This window comes from Diadema setosum, chromosome 20 (assembly GCF_964275005.1).
Source record: "Diadema setosum chromosome 20, eeDiaSeto1, whole genome shotgun sequence".
NCBI classification, from domain to species: Eukaryota; Metazoa; Echinodermata; class Echinoidea; order Diadematoida; family Diadematidae; genus Diadema; species Diadema setosum.
The window spans coordinates 11,633,370-11,657,106 of record NC_092704.1 but is presented as its reverse complement, the minus strand read 5'-3'; the positions used below and the strand labels follow the sequence as shown (position 1 = coordinate 11,657,106).

The 23,737-nt window shown below is 38.4% G+C and overlaps 3 protein-coding genes across 3 annotated transcripts; all 3 read left to right on the top strand.

The window, feature by feature from the left end:
- Nucleotides 1-5: 5 nt before the first annotated feature.
- LOC140243409 (uncharacterized) lies at nt 6-4,658 on the top strand. The gene is given in 8 exon segments (XM_072323090.1): nt 6-11; nt 839-1,034; nt 1,303-1,713; nt 2,058-2,246; nt 2,983-3,006; nt 3,213-3,377; nt 3,646-4,056; nt 4,402-4,658. Coding segments are annotated over 8 exon segments (1,659 nt in total).
- A 32-nt stretch (nt 4,659-4,690) lies between these two features.
- On the top strand, nt 4,691-13,999 carry LOC140243408 (uncharacterized). The gene is given in 16 exon segments (XM_072323089.1): nt 4,691-4,696; nt 5,326-5,349; nt 5,525-5,720; nt 5,980-6,390; nt 6,735-6,923; nt 7,658-7,681; nt 7,888-8,052; nt 8,321-8,731; nt 9,064-9,374; nt 10,187-10,382; nt 10,651-11,061; nt 11,406-11,594; nt 12,330-12,353; nt 12,561-12,725; nt 12,989-13,399; nt 13,746-13,999. Coding segments are annotated over 16 exon segments (3,387 nt in total).
- Nucleotides 14,000-14,365: 366 nt separating this feature from the next.
- LOC140243407 (uncharacterized) lies at nt 14,366-23,281 on the top strand. Its single transcript, XM_072323088.1, has 15 exons — nt 14,366-14,431; nt 14,868-15,063; nt 15,331-15,741; nt 16,087-16,275; nt 17,006-17,029; nt 17,236-17,400; nt 17,668-18,078; nt 18,424-18,698; nt 19,548-19,743; nt 20,012-20,422; nt 20,768-20,956; nt 21,599-21,622; nt 21,828-21,992; nt 22,260-22,670; nt 23,016-23,281. Exons 1-15 carry the CDS (start codon nt 14,366-14,368, stop codon nt 23,279-23,281), a joined length of 3,399 nt encoding a protein of 1,132 aa, XP_072179189.1.
- The last annotated feature ends 456 nt before the right edge of the window (nt 23,282-23,737 follow it).

Below are 23,737 nucleotides of genomic sequence, written 5' to 3'. Positions count from 1 at the left end.
ACAAAATGGATGTAACACCTTCACAGTGATGGATTTTCGACAAATCAAACGAATTGCAAACCGACAAACAAATATAACCTTCACATCTTTCAATATAGTCCAGATAACCAAAACATAACTCCTTGTTTAAACGGGATATCTTCAACATTTAATCTTGTAGAATACGTTCTAGATTCAATACCAAAAAGAAGAGAACAAACAAACACACAAACAAAAACAGACTTAATATGACACAACTTCACTGTACAGGCTCTTCAAGAATTTCCAACGATTTCCAAGCTACCAAGCATTAATGCCCAAATTTTATTTCAATAACACAGTCCAGTAAAGTAAAACATGACTCGAAGCAGGAATCTCTCTCTTGACCAGATCAAGTGACAAGACGCTAAACTTTGTTTTTTGGTTATTGTTTTTTTAGCAGTGTATTGATGCCAAACCTTACATTCATTAGCGAGGACACTGTTTTTGAAATTACATCTTGAATTTCTGAACATTAAGATATGCAAAACAATAAATCATCACCTAAGTCATGGAAAGTACTTAATTTGTATTTCAATATAATATTTCAGCTCTGTCTGATGCGACTGTAATCAATCCATAACTAGAATGTTCTCTTTTTTTCTCTCTCAACATTTACAGAAACGACAACTCTGGGTCAGTCAGGTAGGTCTAAGTCTGCGTTGTATTTGTAACCTTTTTGAATTAACGTGTAGTAAGAAAGAAAATCGGTTATCACTAAATAATAATTACTTTAAGATCAAACTGGTTTCGGCTATTCTTCGCTATAGGTATTGTCTTCAAAATGTTTTTCTCAACTGTCATAAACATTGAGTGACAGATACATGCGTGTCGTTTTCTTTTTTTAACAGAAGTCACAACAAGGTCGCGAACGCGAGCGACAACGACTACTGCTCCAGGAACAGAGCAAACAACAGCAGTAGTTGAGGAAACTACTGCCACTCCTGAAGCAACAACTACAACTCAGACAACTGTTACATCGATCACTACAGAAAGGCCGGAATCTACTACGCCAGGTACTTTTTCACTTCCATTTTTGTCGGACTTGTGTCCCAAGACTCTAAACCTGAAGGATTTCATTTGATTAGAAGGCAGTCAGACAAGTTTTCCGCGTTAACATAACCTGTTCCATCATGTACTTTCCTGCTACACCACATCAAACGAGCCAGTTTGCTAAACTAGACAAACGTATAAATACAAATGTTGGTAACTCTGTGTACCAGTCCACGGTTTTCTGTTTCCCAAACAGTTTTACGCTACAAATTATTTTCTTTTACTTTCCAGGTTATTGCAGAAAACCGCTGGATGGTGAGGACCCTGATACTAAATTAAGAGTTTTACTGGACAACGTCGAAACAAACCTTTGGACGGAACCTACTTCCAATAGGAAAGTAAGAGTCATTGTCAAATCAACGGATGACACCTCCGAAGTGACGATTAAGGTATCAGCCGTCAGCATAACCACAACGAATGGCTCGCCTCCCAATACTGTCACAATTGGTGTCCCGCCGTCGAGCGATGGAGATGTTGAACGCCAATTTACAGCTGAACCCGGAGAAGATCAGCCTTCAGGAATGTACGAGTTTGAACCTTTGACTGGTTTGAATGAAGTTTATTTTGACATCACCCTTCCTGATGACTACAACGTGGCAGATTCGCAGTTGACGGTGACATTAAGAGGATGTATTGAGACAGGTAATTTCGTTTCCTTTTATTCTGGGTTCCTATATTCCTACTTTCTCATCTCTCTTGTTCTCTTATGCGATCTATAATATATCGAGTTGAATGTCCCCGTTGTTGCTGATATTCCACGGTCTATTACATTTGAAATTTCCTGTGCTCTCAATTCAGAGACAGAAAAAAAGAGATTAGTTGTATGTTATTGAATTGATAAGTTCATAGTCTATACATACTGCCCGCTGGTTACTTCTGGTACTTAACCGTGCACTCAACTTTTTAGCAACAAATTCACAAGTCACATTCTGTAACGTTCCTTTCATATCTTGGATTCCCGGTGTTCTTTTTCTTTCATTAATTAGCTACGAGCATGGAAACAACAGTAGTCACAACCGTTGTCACTACAAGTGTACCTACCAGCACGTCGAAACCCACTACAGTAACTGAAGCTACCACCACAGCTGTTACCACAACAACTCCGATGGGTACTACTAGGAAGGAGGAGACCACAACTCTTTCTACTACTACCCCTGCTCAGACTACAGCAATGGGTACAGCCTTGTAGTTGTTCTTTTATATTTGAATTAATGGGCTTTCTACGAAAAAAAAAAAATCGTGAAATCATTTTAGCTTCAATGCCAATTGAACAAAATGGATGTAACACCTTCTTCACAGTGATGGATTTTCGACAAATCAAACGAATTGCAAACCGACAAACAAATATAACCTTCACATCTTTCAATATAGTCCAGATGACCAAAACATAACTCCTTGTTTAAACGGGATATCTTCAACATTTAATCTTGTAGAATACGTTCTAGATTCAATACCAAAAAGAAGAGAACAAACAAACACACAAACAAAAACAGACTTAATATGACACAACTTCACTGTACAGGCTCTTCAAGAATTTCCAACGATTTCCAAGCTACCAAGCATTAATGCCCAAATTTTATTTCAATAACACAGTCCAGTAAAGTAAAACATGACTCGAAGCAGGAATCTCTCTCTTGACCAGATCAAGTGACAAGACGCTAAACTTTGTTTTTTGGTTATTGTTTTTTAGCAGTGTATGGATGCCAAACCTTACATTCATTAGCGAGGACACTGTTTTTGAAATTACATCTTGAATTTCTGAACATTAAGATATGCAAAACAATAAATCATCACCTAAGTCATGGAAAGTACTTAATTTGTATTTCAATATAATATTTCAGCTCTGTCTGATGCGACTGTAATCGATCCATAACTAGAATGTTCTCTTTTTTTCTCTCTCAACATTTACAGAAACGACAACTCTGGGTCAGTCAGGTAGGTCTAAGTCTGCGTTGTATTTGTAACCTTTTTGAATTAACGTGTAGTAAGAAAGAAAATCGGTTATCACTAAATAATAATTACTTTAAGATCAAACTGGTTTCGGCTATTCTTCGCTATAGGTATTGTCTTCAAAATGTTTTTCTCAACTGTCATAAACATTGAGTGACAGATACATGCGTGTCGTTTTCTTTTTTTAACAGAAGTCACAACAAGGTCGCGAACGCGAGCGACAACGACTACTGCTCCAGGAACAGAGCAAACAACAGCAGTAGTTGAGGAAACTACTGCCACTCCTGAAGCAACAACTACAACTCAGACAACTGTTACATCGATCACTACAGAAAGGCCGGAATCTACTACGCCAGGTACTTTTTCACTTCCATTTTTGTCGGACTTGTGTCCCAAGACTCTAAACCTGAAGGATTTCATTTGATTAGAAGGCAGTCAGACAAGTTTTCCGCGTTAACATAACCTGTTCCATCATGTACTTTCCTGCTACACCACATCAAACGAGCCAGTTTGCTAAACTAGACAAACGTATAAATACAAATGTTGGTAACTCTGTGTACCAGTCCACGGTTTTCTGTTTCCCAAACAGTTTTACGCTACAAATTATTTTCTTTTACTTTCCAGGTTATTGCAGAAAACCGCTGGATGGCGAGGACCCTGATACTAAATTAAGAGTTTTACTGGACAACGTCGAAACAAACCTTTGGACGGAACCTACTTCCAATAGGAAAGTAAGAGTCATTGTCAAATCAACGGATGACACCTCCGAAGTGACGATTAAGGTATCAGCCGTCAGCATAACCACAACGAATGGCTCGCCTCCCAATACTGTCACAATTGGTGTCCCGCCGTCGAGCGATGGAGATGTTGAACGCCAATTTACAGCTGAACCCGGAGAAGATCAGCCTTCAGGAATGTACGAGTTTGAACCTTTGACTGGTTTGAATGAAGTTTATTTTGACATCACCCTTCCTGATGACTACAACGTGGCAGATTCGCAGTTGACGGTGACATTCAGAGGATGTATTGAGACAGGTAATTTCGTTTCCTTTTATTCTGGGTTCCTATATTCCTACTTTCTCATCTCTCTTGTTCTCTTATGCGATCTATAATATATCGAGTTGAATGTCCCCGTTGTTGCTGATATTCCACGGTCTATTACATTTGAAATTTCCTGTGCTCTCAATTCAGAGACAGAAAAAAAAGAGATTAGTTGTATGTTATTGAATTGATAAGTTCATAGTCTATACATACTGCCCGCTGGTTACTTCTGGTACTTAACCGTGCACTCAGCTTTTTAGCAACAAATTCACAAGTTACATTCTGTAACGTTCCTTTCATATCTTGGATTCCCGGTGTTCTTTTTCTTTCATTAATCAGCTACGAGCATGGAAACAACAGTAGTCACAACCGTTGTCACTACAAGTGTACCTACCAGCACGTCGAAACCCACTACAGTAACTGAAGCTACCACCACAGCTGTTACCACAACAACTCCGATGGGTACTACTAGGAAGGAGGAGACCACAACTCTTTCTACTACTACCCCTGCTCAGACTACAGCAATGGGTACAGCCTTGTAGTTGTTCTTTTATATTTGAATTAATGGGCTTTCTACGAAAAAAAAAAAATCGTGAAATCATTTTAGCTTCAATGCCAATTGAACAAAATGGATGTAACACCTTCTTCACAGTGATGGATTTTCGACAAATCAAACGAATTGCAAACCGACAAACAAATATAACCTTCACATCTTTCAATATAGTCCAGATGACCAAAACATAACTCCTTGTTTAAACGGGATATCTTCAACATTTAATCTTGTAGAATACGTTCTAGATTCAATACCAAAAAGAAGAGAACAAACAAACACACAAACAAAAACAGACTTAATATGACACAACTTCACTGTACAGGCTCTTCAAGAATTTCCAACGATTTCCAAGCTACCAAGCATTAATGCCCAAATTTTATTTCAATAACACAGTCCAGTAAAGTAAAACATGACTCGAAGCAGGAATCTCTCTCTTGACCAGATCAAGTGACAAGACGCTAAACTTTGTTTTTTGGTTATTGTTTTTTAGCAGTGTATGGATGCCAAACCTTACATTCATTAGCGAGGACACTGTTTTTGAAATTACATCTTGAATTTCTGAACATTAAGATATGCAAAACAATAAATCATCACCTAAGTCATGGAAAGTACTTAATTTGTATTTTAATATAATATTTCAGCTCTGTCTGATGCGACTGTAATCGATCCATAACTAGAATGTTCTCTTTTTTCTCTCTCAACATTTACAGAAACGACAACTCTGGGTCAGTCAGGTAGGTCTAAGTCTGCGTTGTATTTGTAACCTTTTTGAATTAACGTGTAGTAAGAAAGAAAATCGGTTATCACTAAATAATAATTACTTTAAGATCAAACTGGTTTCGGCTATTCTTCGCTATAGGTATTGTCTTCAAAATGTTTTTCTCAACTGTCATAAACATTGAGTGACAGATACATGCGTGTCGTTTTCTTTTTTTAACAGAAGTCACAACAAGGTCGCGAACGCGAGCGACAACGACTACTGCTCCAGGAACAGAGCAAACAACAGCAGTAGTTGAGGAAACTACTGCCACTCCTGAAGCAACAACTACAACTCAGACAACTGTTACATCGATCACTACAGAAAGGCCGGAATCTACTACGCCAGGTACTTTTTCACTTCCATTTTTGTCGGACTTGTGTCCCAAGACTCTAAACATGAAGGATTTCATTTGATTAGAAGGCAGTTTTCCGCGTTAACATAACCTGTTCCATCATGTACTTTCCTGCTACACCACATCAAACGAGCCAGTTTGCTAAACTAGACAAGCGTATAAATACAAATGTTGGTAACTCTGTGTACCAGTCCACGCTTTTCTGTTTCCCAAACAGTTTTACGCTACAAATTATTTTCTTTTACTTTCCAGGTTATTGCAGAAAACCGCTGGATGGCGAGGACCCTGATACTAAATTAAGAGTTTTACTGGACAACGTCGAAACAAACCTTTGGACGGAACCTACTTCCAATAGGAAAGTAAGAGTCATTGTCAAATCAACGGATGACACCTCCGAAGTGACGATTAAGGTATCAGCCGTCAGCATAACCACAACGAATGGCTCGCCTCCCAATACTGTCACAATTGGTGTCCCGCCGTCGAGCGATGGAGATGTTGAACGCCAATTTACAGCTGAACCCGGAGAAGATCAGCCTTCAGGAATGTACGAGTTTGAACCTTTGACTGGTTTGAATGAAGTTTATTTTGACATCACCCTTCCTGATGACTACAACGTGGCAGATTCGCAGTTGACCGTGACATTCAGAGGATGTATTGAGACAGGTAATTTCGTTTCCTTTTATTCTGGGTTCCCATATTCCTACTTTCTCATCTCTCTTGTTCTCTTATTCGTCTATAATATATCGAGTTCAATGTCCCCGTTGTTGCTGATATTCCACGGTCTATTACATTTGAAATTTCCTGTGCTCTCAATTCAGAGACAGAAAAAAAAAGATTAGTTGTATGTTATTGAATTGATAAGTTCATAGTCTATACATACTGCCCACTGGTTACTTCTTGTACTTAACCGTGCACTCAACTTTTTAGCAACAAATTCACAAGTTACATTCTGTAACGTTCCTTTCATATCTTGGATTCCCGGGTGTTCTTTTTCTTTCATTAATCAGCTACGAGCATGGAAACAACAGTAGTCACAACCGTTGTCACTACAAGTGTACCTACCAGCACGTCGAAACCCACTACAGTAACTGAAGCTACCACCACAGCTGTTACCACAACAACTCCGATGGGTACTACTAGGAAGGAGGAGACCACAACTCTTTCTACTACTACCCCTGCTCAGACTACAGCAATGGGTACAGCCTTGTAGTTGTTCTTTTATATTTGAATTAATGGGCTTTCTACGAAAAAAAAAATCGTGAAATCATTTTAGCTTCAATGCCAATTGAACAAAATGGATGTAACACCTTCTTCACAGTGATGGATTTTCGACAAATCAAACGAATTGCAAACCGACAAACAAATATAACCTTCACGTCTTTCAATATAGTCCAGATGACCAAAACATAACTCCTTGTTTAAACGGGATATCTTCAACATTTAATCTTGTTGAATACGTTCTAGATTCAATACCAAAAAGAAGAGAACAAACAAACACACAAACAAAAACAGACTTAATATGACACAACTTCACTGTACAGGCTCTTCAAGAATTTCCAACGATTTCCAAGCTACCAAGCATTAATGCCCAAATTTTATTTCAATAACACAGTCCAGTAAAGTAAAACATGACTCGAAGCAGGAATCTCTCTCTTGACCAGATCAAGTGACAAGACGCTAAACTTTGTTTTTTGGTTATTGTTTTTTAGCAGTGTATGGATGCCAAACCTTACATTCATTAGCGAGGACACTGTTTTTGAAATTACAACTTGAATTTCTGAACATTAAGATATGCAAAACAATAAATCATCACCTAAGTCATGGAAAGTACTTAATTTGTATTTTAATATAATATTTCAGCTCTGTCTGATGCGACTGTAATCGATCCATAACTAGAATGTTCTCTTTTTTTCTCTCTCAACATTTACAGAAACGACAACTCTGGGTCAGTCAGGTAGGTCTAAGTCTGCGTTGTATTTGTAACCTTTTTGAATTAACGTGTAGTAAGAAAGAAAATCGGTTATCACTAAATAATAATTACTTTAAGATCAAACTGGTTTCGGCTATTCTTCGCTATAGGTATTGTCTTCAAAATGTTTTTCTCAACTGTCATAAACATTGAGTGACAGATACATGCGTGTCGTTTTCTTTTTTTAACAGAAGTCACAACAAGGTCGCGAACGCGAGCGACAACGACTACTGCTCCAGGAACAGAGCAAACAACAGCAGTAGTTGAGGAAACTACTGCCACTCCTGAAGCAACAACTACAACTCAGACAACTGTTACATCGATCACTACAGAAAGGCCGGAATCTACTACCCCAGGTACTTTTTCACTTCCATTTTTGTCGGACTTGTGTCCCAAGACTCTAAACATGAAGGATTTCATTTGATTAGAAGGCAGTCAGACAAGTTTTCCGCGTTAACATAACCTGTTCCATCATGTACTTTCCTGCTACACCACATCAAACGAGCCAGTTTGCTAAACTAGACAAGCGTATAAATACAAATGTTGGTAACTCTGTGTACCAGTCCACGCTTTTCTGTTTCCCAAACAGTTTTACGCTACAAATTATTTTCTTTTACTTTCCAGGTTATTGCAGAAAACCGCTGGATGGCGAGGACCCTGATACTAAATTAAGAGTTTTACTGGACAACGTCGAAACAAACCTTTGGACGGAACCTACTTCCAATAGGAAAGTAAGAGTCATTGTCAAATCAACGGATGACACCTCCGAAGTGACGATTAAGGTATCAGCCGTCAGCATAACCACAACGAATGGCTCGCCTCCCAATACTGTCACAATTGGTGTCCCGCCGTCGAGCGATGGAGATGTTGAACGCCAATTTACAGCTGAACCCGGAGAAGATCAGCCTTCAGGAATGTACGAGTTTGAACCTTTGACTGGTTTGAATGAAGTTTATTTTGACATCACCCTTCCTGATGACTACAACGTGGCAGATTCGCAGTTGACCGTGACATTCAGAGGATGTATTGAGACAGGTAATTTCGTTTCCTTTTATTCTGGGTTCCCATATTCCTACTTTCTCATCTCTCTTGTTCTCTTATTCGTCTATAATATGTCCCCGTTGTTGCTGATATTCCACGGTCTATTACATTTGAAATTTCCTGTGCTCTCAATTCAGAGACAGAAAAAAAAAGATTAGTTGTATGTTATTGAATTGATAAGTTCATAGTCTATACATACTGCCCACTGGTTACTTCTTGTACTTAACCGTGCACTCAACTTTTTAGCAACAAATTCACAAGTTACATTCTGTAACGTTCCTTTCATATCTTGGATTCCCGGGTGTTCTTTTTCTTTCATTAATCAGCTACGAGCATGGAAACAACAGTAGTCACAACCGTTGTCACTACAAGTGTACCTACCAGCACGTCGAAACCCACTACAGTAACTGAAGCTACCACCACAGCTGTTACCACAACAACTCCGATGGGTACTACTAGGAAGGAGGAGACCACAACTCTTTCTACTACTACCCCTGCTCAGACTACAGCAATGGGTACAGCCTTGTAGTTGTTCTTTTATATTTGAATTAATGGGCTTTCTACGAAAAAAAAAAATCGTGAAATCATTTTAGCTTCAATGCCAATTGAACAAAATGGATGTAACACCTTCTTCACAGTGATGGATTTTCGACAAATCAAACGAATTGCAAACCGACAAACAAATATAACCTTCACGTCTTTCAATATAGTCCAGATGACCAAAACATAACTCCTTGTTTAAACGGGATATCTTCAACATTTAATCTTGTAGAATACGTTCTAGATTCAATACCAAAAAGAAGAGAACAAACAAACACACAAACAAAAACAGACTTAATATGACACAACTTCACTGTACAGGCTCTTCAAGAATTTCCAACGATTTCCAAGCTACCAAGCATTAATGCCCAAATTTTATTTCAATAACACAGTCCAGTAAAGTAAAACATGACTCGAAGCAGGAATCTCTCTCTTGACCAGATCAAGTGACAAGACGCTAAACTTTGTTTTTTGGTTATTGTTTTTTAGCAGTGTATGGATGCCAAACCTTACATTCATTAGCGAGGACACTGTTTTTGAAATTACAACTTGAATTTCTGAACATTAAGATATGCAAAACAATAAATCATCACCTAAGTCATGGAAAGTACTTAATTTGTATTTTAATATAATATTTCAGCTCTGTCTGATGCGACTGTAATCGATCCATAACTAGAATGTTCTCTTTTTTTCTCTCTCAACATTTACAGAAACGACAACTCTGGGTCAGTCAGGTAGGTCTAAGTCTGCGTTGTATTTGTAACCTTTTTGAATTAACGTGTAGTAAGAAAGAAAATCGGTTATCACTAAATAATAATTACTTTAAGATCAAACTGGTTTCGGCTATTCTTCGCTATAGGTATTGTCTTCAAAATGTTTTTCTCAACTGTCATAAACATTGAGTGACAGATACATGCGTGTCGTTTTCTTTTTTTAACAGAAGTCACAACAAGGTCGCGAACGCGAGCGACAACGACTACTGCTCCAGGAACAGAGCAAACAACAGCAGTAGTTGAGGAAACTACTGCCACTCCTGAAGCAACAACTACAACTCAGACAACTGTTACATCGATCACTACAGAAAGGCCGGAATCTACTACCCCAGGTACTTTTTCACTTCCATTTTTGTCGGACTTGTGTCCCAAGACTCTAAACATGAAGGATTTCATTTGATTAGAAGGCAGTCAGACAAGTTTTCCGCGTTAACATAACCTGTTCCATCATGTACTTTCCTGCTACACCACATCAAACGAGCCAGTTTGCTAAACTAGACAAGCGTATAAATACAAATGTTGGTAACTCTGTGTACCAGTCCACGCTTTTCTGTTTCCCAAACAGTTTTACGCTACAAATTATTTTCTTTTACTTTCCAGGTTATTGCAGAAAACCGCTGGATGGCGAGGACCCTGATACTAAATTAAGAGTTTTACTGGACAACGTCGAAACAAACCTTTGGACGGAACCTACTTCCAATAGGAAAGTAAGAGTCATTGTCAAATCAACGGATGACACCTCCGAAGTGACGATTAAGGTATCAGCCGTCAGCATAACCACAACGAATGGCTCGCCTCCCAATACTGTCACAATTGGTGTCCCGCCGTCGAGCGATGGAGATGTTGAACGCCAATTTACAGCTGAACCCGGAGAAGATCAGCCTTCAGGAATGTACGAGTTTGAACCTTTGACTGGTTTGAATGAAGTTTATTTTGACATCACCCTTCCTGATGACTACAACGTGGCAGATTCGCAGTTGACCGTGACATTCAGAGGATGTATTGAGACAGGTAATTTCGTTTCCTTTTATTCTGGGTTCCCATATTCCTACTTTCTCATCTCTCTTGTTCTCTTATTCGATCTATAATATATCGAGTTGAATGTCCCCGTTGTTGCTGATATTCCACGGTCTATTACATTTGAAATTTCCTGTGCTCTCAATTCAGAGACAGAAAAAAAAAGATTAGTTGTATGTTATTGAATTGATAAGTTCATAGTCTATACATACTGCCCACTGGTTACTTCTTGTACTTAACCGTGCACTCAACTTTTTAGCAACAAATTCACAAGTTACATTCTGTAACGTTCCTTTCATATCTTGGATTCCCGGTGTTCTTTTTCTTTCATTAATCAGCTACGAGCATGGAAACAACAGTAGTCACAACCGTTGTCACTACAAGTGTACCTACCAGCACGTCGAAACCCACTACAGTAACTGAAGCTACCACCACAGCTGTTACCACAACAACTCCGATGGGTACTACTAGGAAGGAGGAGACCACAACTCTTTCTACTACTACCCCTGCTCAGACTACAGCAATGGGTACAGCCTTGTAGTTGTTCTTTTATATTTGAATTAATGGGCTTTCTACGAAAAAAAAAATCGTGAAATCATTTTAGCTTCAATGCCAATTGAACAAAATGGATGTAACACCTTCTTCACAGTGATGGATTTTCGACAAATCAAACGAATTGCAAACCGACAAACAAATATAACCTTCACATCTTTCAATATAGTCCAGATGACCAAAACATAACTCCTTGTTTAAACGGGATATCTTCAACATTTAATCTTGTAGAATACGTTCTAGATTCAATACCAAAAAGAAGAGAACAAACAAACACACAAACAAAAACAGACTTAATATGACACAACTTTACTGTACAGGCTCTTCAAGAATTTCCAACGATTTCCAAGCTACCAAGCATTAATGCCCAAATTTTATTTCAATAACACAGTCCAGTAAAATAAAACATGACTCGAAGCAGGAATCTCTCTCTTGACCAGATCAAGGGACAAGACGCTAAACTTTGTTTTTTGGTTATTGTTTTTTTAGCAGTGTATGGATGCCAAACCTTACATTCATTAGCGAGGACACTGTTTTTGAAATTACAACTTGAATTTCTGAACATTAAGATATGCAAAACAATAAATCATCACCTAAGTCATGGAAAGTACTTAATTTGTATTTCAATATAATATTTCAGCTCTGTCTGATGCGACTGTAATCGATCCATAACTAGAATGTTCTCTTTTTTTCTCTCTCAACATTTACAGAAACGACAACTCTGGGTCAGTCAGGTAGGTCTAAGTCTCCGTTGTATTTGTAACCTTTTTGAATTAACGTGTAGTAAGAAAGAAAATCGGTTATCACTGAATAATAATTACTTTAAGATCAAACTGGTTTCGGCTATTCTTCGCTATAGGTATTGTCTTCAAAATGTTTTTCTCAACTGTCATAAACATTGAGTGACAGATACGTGCGTGTCGTTTTCTTATTTTTAACAGAAGTCACAACAAGGTCGCGAACGCGAGCGACAACGACTACTGCTCCAGGAACAGAGCAAACAACAGCAGTCGTTGAGGAAACTACTGCCACTCCTGAAGCAACAACTACAACTCAGACAACTGTTACATCGATCACTACAGAAAGGCCGGAATCTACTACGCCAGGTACTTTTTCACTTCCATTTTTGTCGGACTTGTGTCCCAAGACTCTAAACATGAAGGATTTCATTTGATTAGAAGGCAGTCAGACAAGTTTTCCGCGTTAACATAACCTGTTCCATCACGTACTTTCTGCTACACCACATCAAACGAGCCAGTTTGCTAAACTAGACAAGAGAATAAATACAAATGTTGGTAACTCTACCAGCCAACGGTTTTCTGTTTCCCAAACAGTTTTACGCTACAAATTATTTTCTTTTACTTTCCAGGTTATTGCAGAAAACCACTGGATGCCGAGGACCCTGATACTAAATTAAGAGTTTTACTGGACAACGTCGAAACAAACCTTTGGACGGAACCTACTTCCAATAGGAAAGTAAGAGTCATTGTCAAATCAACGGATGACACCTCCGAAGTGACGATTAAGGTATCAGCCGTCAGCATAACCACAACGAATGGCTCGCCTCCCAATACTGTCACAATTGGTGTCCCGCCGTCGAGCGATGGAGATGTTGAACGCCAATTTACAGCTGAACCCGGAGAAGATCAGCCTTCAGGAATGTACGAGTTTGAACCTTTGACTGGTTTGAATGAAGTTTATTTTGACATCACCCTTCCTGATGACTACAACGTGGCAGATTCGCAGTTGACCGTGACATTCAGAGGATGTATTGAGACAGGTAATTTCGTTTCCTTTTTTTCTGGGTTCCCATATTCCTACTTTCTCATCTCTCTTGTTCTCTTATTCGATCTATAATATATCGAGTTGAATGTCCCCGTTGTTGCTGATATTCCACGGTCTATTACATTTGAAATTTCCTGTGCTCTCAATTCAGAGACAGAAAAAAAAAAAGATTAGTTGTATGTTATTGAATTGATAAGTTCATAGTCTATACATACTGCCCACTGGTTACTTCTTGTACTTAACCGTGCACTCAACTTTTTAGCAACAAATTCACAAGTTACATTCTGTAACGTTCCTTTCATATCTTGGATTCCCGGTGTTCTTTTTCTTTCATTAATCAGCTACGAGCATGGAAACAACAGTAGTCACAACCGTTGTCACTACAAGTGTACCTACCAGCACGTCGAAACCCACTACAGTAACTGAAGCTACCACCACAGCTGTTACCACAACAACTCCGATGGGTACTACTAAGACGGAGGAGACCACAACTCTTTCTACTACTACCCCTGCTCAGACTACAGCAATGGGTACAGCCTTGTTGTTGTTCTTTTATATTAGGATTAATGGCCTTTCTACAAAAAAAAAAAAATAATAATAATAATAATAATCTCGTGATTTAGCTTCAATGCCAATAAAAGAAAATGGATATCACATCTTCTTCACAAATCAAATGAATCGCAAACCGACGAACAAATAAAATCTTCATATCTTTCAATATAGTCCAGATGACCTAACCATAACTCTTTGTTTAAACGGGATATCTTCAACATTTGATCTTGTAGAATACGTTCTAGATTCAATACCAAAAAGAAGAGAACAAACAAACACACAAACAAAAACAGACTTAATATGACACAACTTCACTGTACAGGCTCTTCAAGATTTTCCAACGATTTACAAGCTACCAAACATTAATGCCCAAATTTTATTTCAATAACACAGTCCAGTAAAGTAAAACATGACTCGAAGCAGGAATCTCTCTCTTGACCAGATCAAGGGACAAGACGCTAAACTTTGTTTTTTGGTTATTGTTTTTTTAGCAGTGTATGGATGCCAAACCTTACATTCATTAGCGAGGACACTGTTTTTGAAATTACAACTTGAATTTCTGAACATTAAGATATGCAAAACAATAAATCATCACCTAAGTCATGGAAAGTACTTAATTTGTATTTCAATATAATATTTCAGCTCTGTCTGATGCGACTGTAATCGATCCATAACTAGAATGTTCTCTTTTTTTCTCTCTCAACATTTACAGAAACGACAACTCTGGGTCAGTCAGGTAGGTCTAAGTCTGCATTCTATTTGTAACCTTTTTGAATTAACGTGTAGTAAGAAAGAAAATCGGTTATCACTGAATAATAATTACTTTAAGATCAAACTGGTTTCGGCTATTCTTCGCTATAGGTATTGTCTTCAAAATGTTTTTCTCAGCTGTCATAAACATTGAGTGACAGATACATGCGTGTCGTTTTCTTTTTTTAACAGAAGTCACAACAAGGTCGCGAACGCGAGCGACAACGACTACTGCTCCAGGAACAGAGCAAACAACAGCAGTCGTTGAGGAAACTACTGCCACTCCTGAAGCAACAACTACAACTCAGACAACTGTTACATCGATCACTACAGAAAGGCCGGAATCTACTACGCCAGGTACTTTTTCACTTCCATTTTTGTCGGACTTGTGTCCCAAGACTCTAAACATGAAGGATTTCATTTGATTAGAAGGCAGTCAGACAAGTTTTCCGCGTTAACATAACCTGTTCCATCATGTACTTTCTGCTACACCACATCAAACGAGCCAGTTTGCTAAACTAGACAAGAGAATAAATACAAATGTTGGTAACTCTGTGTACCAGCCAACGGTTTTCTGTTTCCCAAACAGTTTTACGCTACAAATTATTTTCTTTTACTTTCCAGGTTATTGCAGAAAACCACTGGATGCCGAGGACCCTGATACTAAATTAAGAGTTTTACTGGACAACGTCGAAACAAACCTTTGGACGGAACCTACTTCCAATAGGAAAGTAAGAGTCATTGTCAAATCAACGGATGACACCTCCGAAGTGACGATTAAGGTATCAGCCGTCAGCATAACCACAACGAATGGCTCGCCTCCCAATACTGTCACAATTGGTGTCCCGCCGTCGAGCGATGGAGATGTTGAACGCCAATTTACAGCTGAACCCGGAGAAGATCAGCCTTCAGGAATGTACGAGTTTGAACCTTTGACTGGTTTGAATGAAGTTTATTTTGACATCACCCTTCCTGATGACTACAACGTGGCAGATTCGCAGTTGACCGTGACATTCAGAGGATGTATTGAGACAGGTAATTTCGTTTCCTTTTATTCTGGGTTCCCATATTCCTACTTTATCATCTCTCTTGTTCTCTTATTCGATCTATAATATATCGAGTTGAATGTCCCCGTTGTTGCTGATATTCCACGGTCTATTACATTTGAAATTTCCCGTGCTCTCAATTCAGAGACAGAAAAAAAAAAGATTAGTTGTATGTTATTGAATTGATAAGTTCATAGTCTATACATACTGCCCACTGGTTACTTCTTGTACTTAACCGTGCACTCAACTTTTTAGCAACAAATTCACAAGTTACATTCTGTAACGTTCCTTTCATATCTTGGATTCCCGGTGTTCTTTTTCTTTCATTAATCAGCTACGAGCATGCAAACAACAGTAGTCACAACCGTTGTCACTACAAGTGTACCTACCAGCACGTCGAAACCCACTACAGTAACTGAAGCTACCACCACAGCTGTTACCACAACAACTCCGATGGGTACTACTAAGACGGAGGAGACCACAACTCTTTCTACTACTACCCCTGCTCAGACTACAGCAATGGGTACAGCCTTGTTGTTGTTCTTTTATATTAGGATTAATGGCCTTTCTACAAAAAAAAAAAAATAATAATAATAATAATCTCGTGATTTAGCTTCAATGCCAATAAAAGAAAATGGATATCACATCTTCTTCACAAATCAAATGAATCGCAAACCGACGAACAAATAAAATCTTCATATCTTTCAATATAGTCCAGATGACCTAACCATAACTCTTTGTTTAAACGGGATATCTTCAACATTTGATCTTGTAGAATACGTTCTAGATTCAATACCAAAAAGAAGAGAACAAACAAACACACAAACAAAAACAGACTTAATATGACACAACTTCACTGTACAGGCTCTTCAAGATTTTCCAACGATTTACAAGCTACCAAACATTAATGCCCAAATTTTATTTCAATAACACAGTCCAGTAAAGTAAAACATGACTCGAAGCAGGAATCTCTCTCTTGACCAGATCAAGGGACAAGACGCTAAACTTTGTTTTTTGGTTATTGTTTTTTAGCAGTGTATGGATGCCAAACCTTACATTCATTAGCGAGGACACTGTTTTTGAAATTACAACTTGAATTTCTGAACATTAAGATATGCAAAACAATAAATCATCACCTAAGTCATGGAAAGTACTTAATTTGTATTTCAATATAATATTTCAGCTCTGTCTGATGCGACTGTAATCGATCCATAACTAGAATGTTCTCTTTTTTTCTCTCTCAACATTTACAGAAACGACAACTCTGGGTCAGTCAGGTAGGTCTAAGTCTGCATTCTATTTGTAACCTTTTTGAATTAACGTGTAGTAAGAAAGAAAATCGGTTATCACTGAATAATAATTACTTTAAGATCAAACTGGTTTCGGCTATTCTTCGCTATAGGTATTGTCTTCAAAATGTTTTTCTCAGCTGTCATAAACATTGAGTGACAGATACATGCGTGTCGTTTTCTTTTTTTAACAGAAGTCACAACAAGGTCGCGAACGCGAGCGACAACGACTACTGCTCCAGGAACAGAGCAAACAACAGCAGTCGTTGAGGAAACTACTGCCACTCCTGAAGCAACAACTACAACTCAGACAACTGTTACATCGATCACTACAGAAAGGCCGGAATCTACTACGCCAGGTACTTTTTCACTTCCATTTTTGTCGGACTTGTGTCCCAAGACTCTAAACATGAAGGATTTCATTTGATTAGAAGGCAGTCAGACAAGTTTTCCGCGTTAACATAACCTGTTCCATCATGTACTTTCTGCTACACCACATCAAACGAGCCAGTTTGCTAAACTAGACAAGAGAATAAATACAAATGTTGGTAACTCTGTGTACCAGCCAACGGTTTTCTGTTTCCCAAACAGTTTTACGCTACAAATTATTTTCTTTTACTTTCCAGGTTATTGCAGAAAACCACTGGATGCCGAGGACCCTGATACTAAATTAAGAGTTTTACTGGACAACGTCGAAACAAACCTTTGGACGGAACCTACTTCCAATAGGAAAGTAAGAGTCATTGTCAAATCAACGGATGACACCTCCGAAGTGACGATTAAGGTATCAGCCGTCAGCATAACCACAACGAATGGCTCGCCTCCCAATACTGTCACAATTGGTGTCCCGCCGTCGAGCGATGGAGATGTTGAACGCCAATTTACAGCTGAACCCGGAGAAGATCAGCCTTCAGGAATGTACGAGTTTGAACCTTTGACTGGTTTGAATGAAGTTTATTTTGACATCACCCTTCCTGATGACTACAACGTGGCAGATTCGCAGTTGACCGTGACATTCAGAGGATGTATTGAGACAGGTAATTTCGTTTCCTTTTATTCTGGGTTCCCATATTCCTACTTTATCATCTCTCTTGTTCTCTTATTCGATCTATAATATATCGAGTTGAATGTCCCCGTTGTTGCTGATATTCCACGGTCTATTACATTTGAAATTTCCCGTGCTCTCAATTCAGAGACAGAAAAAAAAAAGATTAGTTGTATGTTATTGAATTGATAAGTTCATAGTCTATACATACTGCCCACTGGTTACTTCTTGTCCTTAACCGTGCACTCAACTTTTTAGCAACAAATTCACAAGTTACATTCTGTAACGTTCCTTTCATATCTTGGATTCCCGGTGTTCTTTTTCTTTCATTAATCAGCTACGAGCATGGAAACAACAGTAGTCACAACCGTTGTCACTACAAGTGTACCTACCAGCACGTCGAAACCCACTACAGTAACTGAAGCTACCACCACAGCTGTTACCACAACAACTCCGATGGGTACTACTAAGACGGAGGAGACCACAACTCTTTCTACTACTACCCCTGCTCAGACTACAGCAATGGGTACAGCCTTGTTGTTGTTCTTTTATATTAGGATTAATGGCCTTTCTACAAAAAAAAGAAAAAATAATAATAATAATAATAATCTCGTGATTTAGCTTCAATGCCAATAAAAGAAAATGGATATCACATCTTCTTCACAAATCAAATGAATCGCAAACCGACGAACAAATAAAATCTTCATATCTTTCAATATAGTCCAGATGACCTAACCATAACTCTTTGTTTAAACGGGATATCTTCAACATTTGATCTTGTAGAATACGTTCTAGATTCAATACCAAAAAGAAGAGAACAAACAAACACACAAACAAAAACAGACTTAATATGACACAACTTCACTGTACAGGCTCTTCAAGATTTTCCAACGATTTACAAGCTACCAAACATTAATGCCCAAATTTTATTTCAATAACACAGTCCAGTAAAGTAAAACATGACTCGAAGCAGGAATCTCTCTCTTGACCAGATCAAGGGACAAGACGCTAAACTTTGTTTTTTGGTTATTGTTTTTTTAGCAGTGTATGGATGCCAAACCTTACATTCATTAGCGAGGACACTGTTTTTGAAATTACAACTTGAATTTCTGAACATTAAGATATGCAAAACAATAAATCATCACCTAAGTCATGGAAAGTACTTAATTTGTATTTCAATATAATATTTCAGCTCTGTCTGATGCGACTGTAATCGATCCATAACTAGAATGTTCTCTTTTTTTCTCTCTCAACATTTACAGAAACGACAACTCTGGGTCAGTCAGGTAGGTCTAAGTCTGCATTCTATTTGTAACCTTTTTGAATTAACGTGTAGTAAGAAAGAAAATCGGTTATCACTGAATAATAATTACTTTAAGATCAAACTGGTTTCGGCTATTCTTCGCTATAGGTATTGTCTTCAAAATGTTTTTCTCAGCTGTCATAAACATTGAGTGACAGATACATGCGTGTCGTTTTCTTTTTTTAACAGAAGTCACAACAAGGTCGCGAACGCGAGCGACAACGACTACTGCTCCAGGAACAGAGCAAACAACAGCAGTCGTTGAGGAAACTACTGCCACTCCTGAAGCAACAACTACAACTCAGACAACTGTTACATCGATCACTACAGAAAGGCCGGAATCTACTACGCCAGGTACTTTTTCACTTCCATTTTTGTCGGACTTGTGTCCCAAGACTCTAAACCTGAAGGATTTCATTTGATTAGAAGGCAGTCAGACAAGTTTTCCGCGTTAACATAACCTGTTCCATCATGTACTTTCCTGCTACACCACATCAAACGAGCCAGTTTGCTAAACTAGACAAGCGTATAAATACAAATGTTGGTAACTCTGTGTACCAGTCCACGCTTTTCTGTTTCCCAAACAGTTTTACACTACAAATTATTTTCTTTTACTTTCCAGGTTATTGCAGAAAACCGCTGGATGGCGAGGACCCTGATACTAAATTAAGAGTTTTACTGGACAACGTCGAAACAAACCTTTGGACGGAACCTACTTCCAATAGGAAAGTAAGAGTCATTGTCAAATCAACGGATGACACCTCCGAAGTGACGATTAAGGTATCAGCCGTCAGCATAACCACAACGAATGGCTCGCCTCCCAATACTGTCACAATTGGTGTCCCGCCGTCGAGCGATGGAGATGTTGAACGCCAATTTACAGCTGAACCCGGAGAAGATCAGCCTTCAGGAATGTACGAGTTTGAACCTTTGACTGGTTTGAATGAAGTTTATTTTGACATCACCCTTCCTGATGACTACAACGTGGCAGATTCGCAGTTGACGGTGACATTCAGAGGATGTATTGAGACAGGTAATTTCGTTTCCTTTTATTCTGGGTTCCCATATTCCTACTTTCTCATCTCTCTTGTTCTCTTATTCGATCTATAATATATCGAGTTGAATGTCCCCGTTGTTGCTGATATTCCACGGTCTATTACATTTGAAATTTCCTGTGCTCTCAATTCAGAGACAGAAAAAAAAAAGATTAGTTGTATGTTATTGAATTGATAAGTTCATAGTCTATACATACTGCCCACTGGTTACTTCTTGTACTTAACCGTGCACTCAACTTTTTAGCAACAAATTCACAAGTTACATTCTGTAACGTTCCTTTCATATCTTGGATTCCCGGTGTTCTTTTTCTTTCATTAATCAGCTACGAGCATGGAAACAACAGTAGTCACAACCGTTGTCACTACAAGTGTACCTACCAGCACGTCGAAACCCACTACATTCACTGAAGCTACCACCACAGCTGTTACCACAACAACTCCGATGGGTACTACTAAGACGGAGGAGACCACAACTCTTTCTACTACTACCCCTGCTCAGACTACAGCAATGGGTACAGCCTTCTTGTTGTTCTTTTATATTAGGATTAATGGCCTTTCTACAAAAAAAAAATAATAATAACCGACGTACAAATGAAATCTTCATATCTTTCAATATAGTCCAGATGACCTAACCATAACTCTTTGTTTAAACGGGATATCTTCAACATTTAATCTTGTAGAATACGTTCTAGATTCAATACCAAAAACAAGAGAACAAACAAACAAACAAAAACAGACTTAATATGACACAACTTCACTGTACAGGCTCTTCAAGAATTTCCAACGATTTACAAGCTACCAAGCATTAATGCCCAAATTTTATTTCAATAACACAGTCCAGTAAAGTAAAACATGACTCGAAGCAGGAATCTCTCTCTTGACCAGATCAAGTGACAAGACGCTAAACTTTGTTTTTTGGTTATTGTTTTTTTAGCAGTGTATTGATGCCAAACCTTACATTCATTAGCGAGGACACAGTTTTTGAAATTACATCTTGAATTTCTGAACATTAAGATATGCAAAACAATAAATCATCACCTAAGTCATGGAAAGTACTTAATTTGTATTTCAATATAATATTTCAGCTCTGTCTGATGCGACTGTAATCGATCCATAACTAGAATGTTCTCTTTTTTCTCTCTCAACATTTACAGAAACGACAACTCTGGGTCAGTCAGGTAGGTCTAAGTCTGCATTGTATTTGTAACCTTTTTGAATTAACGTGTAGTAAGAAAGAAAATCGGTTATCACTAAATAATAATTACTTTAAGATCAAACTGGTTTCGGCTATTCTTCGCTATAGGTATTGTCTTCAAAATGTTTTTCTCAACTGTCATAAACATTAAGTGACAGTTACATGCGTGTCGTTTTCTTTTTTAACAGAAGTCACAACAAGGTCGCGAACGCGAGCGACAACGACTACTGCTCCAGGAACCGAGCAAACAACAGCAGTCGTTGAGGAAACTACTGCCACTCCTGAAGCAACAACTACAACTCAGACAACTGTTACATCGATCACTACAGAAAGGCCGGAATCTACTACGCCAGGTACTTTTTCAATTCCATTTTTGTCGGACTTGTGTCCCAAGACTCTAAACCTGAAGGATTTCATTTGATTAGAAGGCAGTCAGACAAGTTTTCCGCGTTAACATAACCTGTTCCATCATGTACTTTCTGCTACACCACATCAAACGAGCCAGTTTGCTAAACTAGACAAGAGAATAAATACAAATGTTGGTAACTCTGTGTACCAGCCAACGGTTTTCTGTTTCCCAAACAGTTTTACGCTACAAGTTATTTTCTTTTACTTTCCAGGTTATTGCAGAAAACCACTGGATGGCGAGGACCCTGATACTAAATTAAGAGTTTTACTGGACAACGTCGAAACAAACCTTTGGACGGAACCTACTTCCAATAGGAAAGTAAGAGTCATTGTCAAATCAACGGATGACACCTCCGAAGTGACGATTAAGGTATCAGCCGTCAGCATAACCACAACGAATGGCTCGCCTCCCAATACTGTCACAATTGGTGTCCCGCCGTCGAGCGATGGAGATGTTGAACGCCAATTTACAGTTGAACCCGGAGAAGATCAGCCTTCAGGAATGTACGAGTTTGAACCTTTGACTGGTTTGAATGAAGTTTATTTTGACATCACCCTTCCTGATGACTACAACGCGGCAGATTCGCAGTTGACGGTGACATTCAGAGGATGTATTGAGACAGGTAATTTCGTTTCCTTTTATTCTGGGTTCCCATATTCCTACTTTCTCATCTCTCTTGTTCTCTTATTCGATCTATAATATATCGAGGTGAATGTCCCCGTTGTTGCTTATATACCACGGTCTATTACATTTGAAATTTCCTGTGCTCTCAATTCAGAGACAGAAAAAAAAAAGATTAGTTGTATGTTATTGAATTGATAAGTTCATAGTCTATACATACTGCCCGCTGGTTACTTCTGGTACTTAACCGTGCACTCAACTTTTTAGCAACAAATTCACAAGTTACATTCTGTAACGTTCCTTTCATATCTTGGATTCCCGGTGTTCTTTTTCTTTCATTAATCAGCTACGAGCATGGAAACAACAGTAGTCACAACCGTTGTCACTACAAGTGTACCTAGCAGCACGTCGAAACCCACTACAGTCACTGAAGCTACCACCACAGCTGTTACCACAACAACTCCGATGGGTACTACTAAGACGGAGGAGACCACAACTCTTTCTACTACTACCCCTGCTCAGACTACAGCAATGGGTACAGCCTTGTTGTTCTTTTATATTTGGATTAATGGCCTTTCTACAAAAAAAAAAATAATAATAATAATCTCGTGAAATCATTTTAGCTTCAATGCCAATTAAAGAAAATGGATATTACACCTTCTTCACAGTGATAGATTTTCTACAAATCAAATGAATCGCAAACCGACGTACAAATAAAATCTTCATATCTTTCAATATAGTCCAGATGACCTAACCATAACTCTTTGTTTAAACGGGATATCTTCAACATTTAATCTTGTAGAATACGTTCTAGATTCAATACCAAAAACAAGAGAACAAACAAACAAACAAAAACAGACTTAATATGACACAACTTCACTGTACAGGCTCTTCAAGAATTTCCAACGATTTACAAGCTACCAAGCATTAATGCCCAAATTTTATTTCAATAACACAGTCCAGTAAAGTAAAATATGACTCGAAGCAGGAATCTCTCTCTTGACCAGATCAAGTGACAAGACGCTAAACTTTGTTTTTTGGTTATTGCTTTTTTAGCAGTGTATTGAT